Source organism: Meleagris gallopavo, chromosome 1 (genome assembly GCF_000146605.3).
Source record: "Meleagris gallopavo isolate NT-WF06-2002-E0010 breed Aviagen turkey brand Nicholas breeding stock chromosome 1, Turkey_5.1, whole genome shotgun sequence".
NCBI lineage: Eukaryota > Metazoa > Chordata > Aves > Galliformes > Phasianidae > Meleagris > Meleagris gallopavo.
Genome location: NC_015011.2, coordinates 106187182 through 106194591, shown reverse-complemented (window position 1 = coordinate 106194591; position 7410 = coordinate 106187182). Strand labels below are relative to the sequence as shown.

General features: G+C 45.3%; 1 protein-coding gene across 1 annotated transcript; it reads left to right on the top strand.

Moving 5' to 3' along the window:
• Positions 1-32: 32 nt before the first annotated feature.
• On the top strand, positions 33-5057 carry RIPK4 (receptor interacting serine/threonine kinase 4). The gene is made up of 4 exons (XM_010723913.3): positions 33-264; positions 1207-1313; positions 1808-2060; positions 2839-5057. The coding sequence occupies exons 1-4, from the start codon at positions 129-131 to the stop codon at positions 4014-4016; spliced, it is 1674 nt and encodes a 557-aa protein (XP_010722215.1). The 5' UTR covers positions 33-128; the 3' UTR covers positions 4017-5057.
• Positions 5058-7410: the final 2353 nt, after the last annotated feature.

Below are 7410 nucleotides of genomic sequence, written 5' to 3'. Positions count from 1 at the left end.
AGTGTGAAAAAACAAGTTTTTGCTTAATGCACTGTTAGTACTCTTAGACAAAAGAGAAATCCTTCCTTTTGCTGAGAGCTTCCATTCTGTGCTTTTGCTTTACAGAGGAAAACAACATTTTACATATCATGGTAAAAGTAGTTAAAGGCCACCGCCCAGAGCTACCTGTTGTTTCCAAATCCAGACCTCATTCATGTAATAACTTGATCAAACTGATGCAAAAATGTTGGCAAGATGATCCTGGTGAACGGCCAACATTTCAAGGTAAGATTTCCTCGTAGCTTGGCTGCTTGTTTCTTCTTCTATGAGTCACATTATTGCTCAGGACTCTCTTAATCCTTGAGGTAAATGCTGCAAACCTTTGTGACAGAATAAATAGAGCACATTGTATGGTAGAGACGATGATACAGGCCACTTATTCACTGGTGGCGGAAGAGATTATCCGGGGACAAGTCAGACCATGATGGTTTTATGTAAACATATTGGGAATAAGATCTGTACTGACCCAGTTGATCCATTTAGCTGGTACCTGAAGGGAAGGTGGTTTATGTTCACGTCCGATCATCTGTATTAGTGTAGATGCCAAGCTGGAGTTGATGGGCTTTGTACCATACCAAAGTGTTGAACATCCTGGCTCTTGAGATAGATACCACTATATGCCAAGAAACAGAATTGTCTTCTTGTTACAAAACAATTTGTACTATCATTTTTCTGTTTCCAAAAAAAAAAGGCAACTCTGGCCAAAGGTTTGAACTTGCCCAAAGAACCTGTAATGAATTCAAATGTGCAGTAGAATGTAGCATATAGTATCTACAAGTGGCTTCATTTAGCATCAGTGACAGAGATTTGTTTCTTCTTCCCATTCACTCCCCTCTTTCTGCCTGAACAAAGTATGGCCATGGGTGGAAGATGTATCACATAAGTCTGCTAACAGTTGAAAAGTCCTGTATGTGTAACATCAGTCCTGTCTGACTGTGAAAACGAACTGTTCAGTCAGTCCTATGCACTCTTTGCTTAGTTGCACATTTCTACCTTCTGATGAGATGCTTGGTGGAATAGCCGAAACTGGAGTCTTTCTCCTGTAGTATCTCATAACCATTAAGACAGAGAAAAGCAGTAGGGCACGTGGGGAGAAGTTGTTAAAAAACAAACAAAACCAACCAACCATCCAACCAAACAGTAAAACCTCTCTTTCTTTCTTCAAAGAAATTACTTCGGTAACAGAAACACTTTGTGAAAAACCAGAAGATGAAACAAAGGAAATGGTAGCTGAGGACCTGGACACCAAGAGTTCCCCAAAGCAGCGATCTGAGGTATTTTGTCTTTCTGTCCCATGCTAAAATGCACTTTTTTCCTTCCTTTTCTTTTTATTTATTTATTTATTTGTTTGTTTTGCCAGAAACATGTTCCTCTGTGACTAACTTCTAAACTGCTTTCTCTTTGCTGCTTTTTAACACCTCCTTGCCTGGTGGAAGTGGGTGTTGCTGAAGGATTGGACTGCAGAAGCAACAGTATAGGCAAGCTTAGGAAAACCCCTGCACAAAACCTCAGATCCACTGGATCCTTAGACTGCTGAAGGACAGCAAGACAGTTAGAAAATCAGGGCTGGAACTACGTGGGTGTGTTTGATCTTAAAAACAAACAAACAAAAAGAAACAACAAACCAGATGCTTTAGACAGATTTCATTTAATAAGAGCAATGCTTAAAGCTACTCGCAAGCTAACAGTATTAGGCTTCCTCTCATAGAGGGTCATACTCAGTTTTCCTTACTGACCTTTCTAAAATACTTGTGTGTTTCTTTTGAAGGGGATGTCTGCATTATCCCAGCCGAAACAGGAGCCTGTTGTGGCATCAGTTAAGGATTACAGTCTATCAGAATTGTTGTCCCAGCTGGATTCGGGGATTTCACAGACTATGGAAGGCCCTGAGGATCTCAGCCGCAGCTCTTCCGAATCCAAACTTGCTGCCAGCGACAAGCGGCTTTCAGGAGTTTCATCTGTAGATTCAGCTTTTTCATCCAGAGGCTCCCTTTCCCTTTCCTTTGAAAGAGAGAGTTCAGGTAATGGTCAGGGGTTTTTCGTTGTTGGTTTTTCTATTTCTGTGGTTGGTTGCTTGGATTGGAGCATGGGAGCTTATGGGTTGGAGAGTGACCATGTGAAGAATAACATGTCCTGCTGTCATAACTGCAAATTTGTTTGCTGGAGGCAGCTATTAAAAAAAATAAGTGGAGAGATTCCCAAGCATGATATAATGAGAAGGAATACATTTAGTTTACTTACGAAAAAAAGGTACCTGAATTGCCATCAAAGCAATTACAGAATTAGTTATGGAAATGTTGATTGGAAAGGAGATCGTCTTGTCTAGTGTCCTGGTCAGAGTGAGACTAAAGCCAGTGCTAGTACAAGAGCTTGTAGCTTTTGCAGTTAATACTAAGCCCAAGTCTGAGCACCTTACTTTTGAGAAGATTCAAGCAGTTCTCTCAGCAGCCCTAGGAATACTGTAATAAAGACTCCTCCCTCCTCCCGGTGTGCCCCTCCCTTTTCAAAATGCACTGCATAAAACAGGCATCTATTTTCCACTTAAGCAAAGCATGATAAGTGTAGGGAAACAAACTGCAGCTTCCTGTGTTCTTAGTTTCATTGGAGATGGAATAAGAGAAAGTGTGGGCTCCAGCTGTCATGTAAACTGGCTCTGAAACTTCTGCAGGTACAGCAGTGAGAGGGGAAGGCATTTTTTGCAGTCAGAAGACACTGCTGAAGCCACCAGCTGTGCTAGCCAGGAATGAGTAAGGGTTGTCAAGTGTCAGCATTGTGATGATGATTTTTTTTTCCATCTAGATATAGGTACTACAGACATACAGAAAAGGAAGCTAACAGAGGCTATTTTAGCTGGAGACACGAGCAAGCTGATGAAGATCCTCCAGCCTCAAGATGTTGATATTGTTTTAGATGGGAACTGCAGTCTTTTGCACTTAGCTGTTGAAGCTGGTCAAGAAGAATGTGTCAAATGGCTCCTCCTTTACAATGCTAACCCAAACCTCACCAACAAGAAAGGATCCACCCCTCTTCACATAGCCATCGAGAAGAAAATTAAAAGCATTGTGGAGCTGCTCATGGCAAGGAAAATCAACGTTAATGCCAAAGATGAGGATCAGTGGACTGCTCTTCACTTTGCTGCCCAAAACGGGGATGACTTCAGCACCAAAATGCTGCTTGATAAGAATGCATCCTTGAATGAGGTCGATTTTGAAGGCAGAGCCCCCATCCACATAGCCTGTCAGTACGGCCAAGAGAATATTGTACGGATTCTGCTGAGAAGAGGCGTTAATGTGAACATCAAAGGAAAGGATGACTGGGTGCCTCTGCACTACGCTGCCTGGCAAGGTCATCTTCCCATCGTGAAGCTTCTGGCCAAACAGCCAGGTGCAAATGTAAATGTACAGACCATGGATGGAAGGACCTCGCTACACTTGGCTGCTCAGCGAGGTCACTACCGTGTCGCTCGCCTTCTCATAGACCTGGAGTCAGATGTCAACGTACCGAATGCGCTCTCGCAGACTGCTCTCCACATAGCTGCTGAAACTGGCCACACGAGCACATCCAGGCTGCTCCTTAAACACGGTGCAGACATTGAGGCAGCAACAGCGGAAGGATGTACTGCTCTGCACTTGGCATCTCGCAGCGGCCATTTAGCGACAACAAAATTGCTGATGGATGAAGGGGCCGATGTTTTTGCCAGGGGCCCATTAAATAGGACAGCGTTGCATCTTGCTGCAGAAAATGGGCACTCTGAAGTAGTAGAAGAACTTGTCAGTTCAGGAAACATCAATGTTTCTGACGATGAGGGGTTGACAGCTCTTCATCTGGCTGCAAGAGGAGGGCACACAAAAACAGTTGAGGTTCTTCTAAAGCATGGGGCACTCACTGATCTGCAAAGACCCACATTTCAGACCCTCCTCCGGCTTACTCAGCAGAGCAACAGTAGCTCAGTTACTGTGTTATTAAGTGAAACTTAATCAAAAAGTGCAGTATTTGCTATCTTTCTGCCTGGCGTGGAGAAGGTTGCTGGAACTTGATTCACGAGAGCCTTGTCCAGCTGTGCAGTGACCTGCTCACCAGCAGAGTCAGCAGATGGACTGAGGGGCGGCCAGCAAGGAGCTACTCATGTTTGAGTGTGTGAGAGAGGGAGCACATGGACTAAAGCCAAATGCAAGATTAAGAGCTGGAGCCCACCACACTGTGGTCTGGATCGTCCACTCTGCATGTGCCTACCCCACCTGTATAGTGATATTCCCCTTCCACAGATGTTGTGAGAGTAGGATGCAACTTGTGGGTTCCCCTTGCTTTTTTTTTTTTTTGACAAACTAATTTAAGAACTAATATTCTGATTTTCCTCAGAGAAAGGATGGATTAGGTTCCTGGTTTATTGCAGTGATCTATATTTTGGGCTCAAAGCCTCCGAAGTAAAATAAACCCAACACAAATCTGCTGGAAATTAATGCAAGAGATGAAGAAAGAGCTATTCAAGATACTGTCAATCATAAAACCTGGCTAAGTTTCATTTTCAGAAGGTATTCTGTTTATACACTGATTACAGTTTTCCATGTAATCAAGATGACTAAGACAGACTGTCATTAACAAGGATCCCAAAATTACATAAGCAGAAGTAAAAGCTTAAAACTGATCTCTTCATATGCAGTACCATCTTCTATGCATTTTAAGATCAGTAAGCTGAACTGTGTTTGGCCAAACAAACAAAATTCATACTGGACTGTAACTGGATGGTATATTCTAACACCATTAAGTCTATTTGCAAAATGATGTTTGTAGGGACATGTTAGAGAACCATACCAGCCATGCCACAGTACATGTCCTGGGAGAATGAACTGTGTGTTGCCTAGATTGATATACTGTGTATATAGTATTTCTACCTGTTGTATGCTTTTTTTCTACTGAAGAAAATAGATTGTTTAGAGTGGGTATGTTTTAATACACCTTTTAATTTCACTCTTGTCAAAATTCAAATGTGGCACATTATTAATAAAATATTGTGTTCCGTATCTGCCTGTATTTTGTCACATTGGTTTTCTTTCCCATCTTGAAGCAAATCAAAGGCTTCTGCCTCCCTGAGGGCAAAGCTGCTCCTGTCATGGGTGATGGCAGCAGTAGTGGCTGAATTAATAAAAAAACCCAAAGGGTTGGCTCTCGCTGCTGCTTGAGACTGTGGCTACACATAGGGTACCTCTCTGTACCTCTTTGCAACCCCCGTTAAATTCTGTGTAGTGTGGGGCTTTATGTATGCGGATGGGTGCAAACTGCTCCCTGTTGGAGATGTTTCACTGCCCACCTATTGGAACTGTACTAAGAAGTAGACAGTGAATCTGTGCTTATGGCCAATATATGGAGGTTACAAAGCAATATGCCTCTTACTGAGCCTAACAGTCATGGCAACCTTCCTAAATGCAATGACAGTGAAACTTCTCATAAAACAAATAAGAATATTGTAATTTGTTTACTGCTTCCTTCAGCCTCTTCTGAGACCAGTGCAGTTGTCATGTTTCATTAAGCTGTGCTTCATCACTATCTCTTTATAGAAATTAAGCCACAGACCACTTACTCTCTCAAGTTCTGTGCTGCTGTGATTAAATGTTTGGCTTAGCCTGGGACACACCTTACACTTCAAGTCCTCAAACAAACAGATTTGAGATACTTAATTCCAGTGGTATTTGCCCAAACTTCAAAAGAAGAGCTGTAGGACTAAGCAGCAACAGGCTTGTGCCTCCTAATAACACCAGTGTGTGCCAGCTAGGCAAAGAGAAAGTATAAGCTTATGCTTTTAAAACAACTCGAGCACTGCTTCGCCAGTACATTCCTTCAATGCCTAATAATAATAGCACATTAGCTTCTAATTAGACATGAAGCCACACTTATGAGTCTTTATTTTCCAGTCTTTCACAACAATAGGCAACAGCTATGTGTTACATAGAAGGCATTGGGGAAAAAGCAACAAAGGGATTGCATACTGCCAGTGTTGTAGGGAGCATTTTTCCTCACATAGCAGCTCCTCATGCAGTCAGGAGGGCTAGGAGCAACTAGGAATTACTGCTTTCTGTACATCTCCTGTGGGTGACTTTCATGGTCATGTGTGTGCTGCTCACTGGCTTGCTGATGTCCCAGCTGGACACTGCAGCAGCTTCACTCTCTCACCCTCAGCTCACACCAGGAATCAAGAAAAGGCAGGGTTGGGAGCTGTCACCCTGCATGCAGCCTCTGCCTGCTCAAACCCTTGGCTCCAGCAATCACGCAATCCCCAGAAAGGTGCATAAACCCACCTTCATGGTGAACAGGCTTGGTATGCAGTGTGTTGGCAAGGAGGGTGCTGCAGAACTCAGCTCTGAGCACCCACAGCAGCACAGCTGGAGGAGCAGGGTCCCAGCAGCAGAATGTGCCTCTCACCACCTCCCTGATGCAAGCCTCGGCCTCTGGGTGTCGAGGCAGCCCCTGGTGCGTGACCTGTCTTCCCAGCAGCCTGTTCCCAGCACCCGCTGGTGTTATTTACCCACTCCTCAGACCAAGGAGCTGCAGTGCCATGTCTCTACAGGCCTTGAGAGGACTTGACAAGCCTGTGGTTCAAACACGCTTGGCAGCAGGCAAGGGGAGAGGATTGCTGGGCGATTGCAAAGAGGCCCGGAGGCAAACCTCAGACTTTTCACTCCTGCCTCCTCGTTGCACCACCTTGGCTCTGCACGGCAGGGCTGCCAGGAAAACAAGGCGTGAGGGAGACGAGCTGCATCACCGAGGGCTCCTTTGGCAGAAGGGTGAAAACCTGCACAAGCAAGGCACCAGGCTGCTCTGCATGCAAGTTCTGAGACCTGTGGTGTCGGTGCATGTAGTTTAAAAAGAACAAATGCTGGATTCTGCACCTGGGATGGGGCAACCTCAAATATATGTACACACAGGGGATTAGAGGCTGGAGAGCAGCCCCGTGGAAAGGAATCTAGGGATTCTGGCTAATGGCAAGCTGTACCTGAGCCAGCAGTGTGCCCTGGGGCCAAAGGGACAACCATACCCGGCAGGCACCAGGCCCAGCACAGGTGCCTTCTGCTCTGCACTGCGTGGCCTCACCTGCAGCATTGGGTGCGGGTTTGGATGCTGCGATTTAACAAGGACATAAAGCTATTAGAGAGCATCCAAAGATGGGGGAGGGTCTGAGGGCAAGGTGTGTAAGGGGCGGCTGAGGCCCCTCGCTGTGCTCAGCCCAGAGCAGAGGAGCTGAGGAGAGGCCTGATGACGGCTGCAGCTCCTCACAGGGAGCGGAGGGGCAGCGCTGAGCTCTGATCTGTGTGACAGCGACAGGGCCCGAAGGAACGCATGGAGCTGTGTCAGGGGAGGGGCAGCTGGGGGGCAGGG

Coding starts and splice junctions, on each gene's coding strand:
- RIPK4 (XM_010723913.3), top strand. CDS start 129: ATGGTAAAAGTAGTTAAAGGCCACCGCCCAGAGCTACCTGTTGTTTCC. Junction 265..1,206: donor TGAACGGCCAACATTTCAAG/GTAAGATTTCCT, acceptor CTTTCTTCAAAG/AAATTACTTCGGTAACAGAA. Junction 1,314..1,807: donor CCCCAAAGCAGCGATCTGAG/GTATTTTGTCTT, acceptor TTTCTTTTGAAG/GGGATGTCTGCATTATCCCA.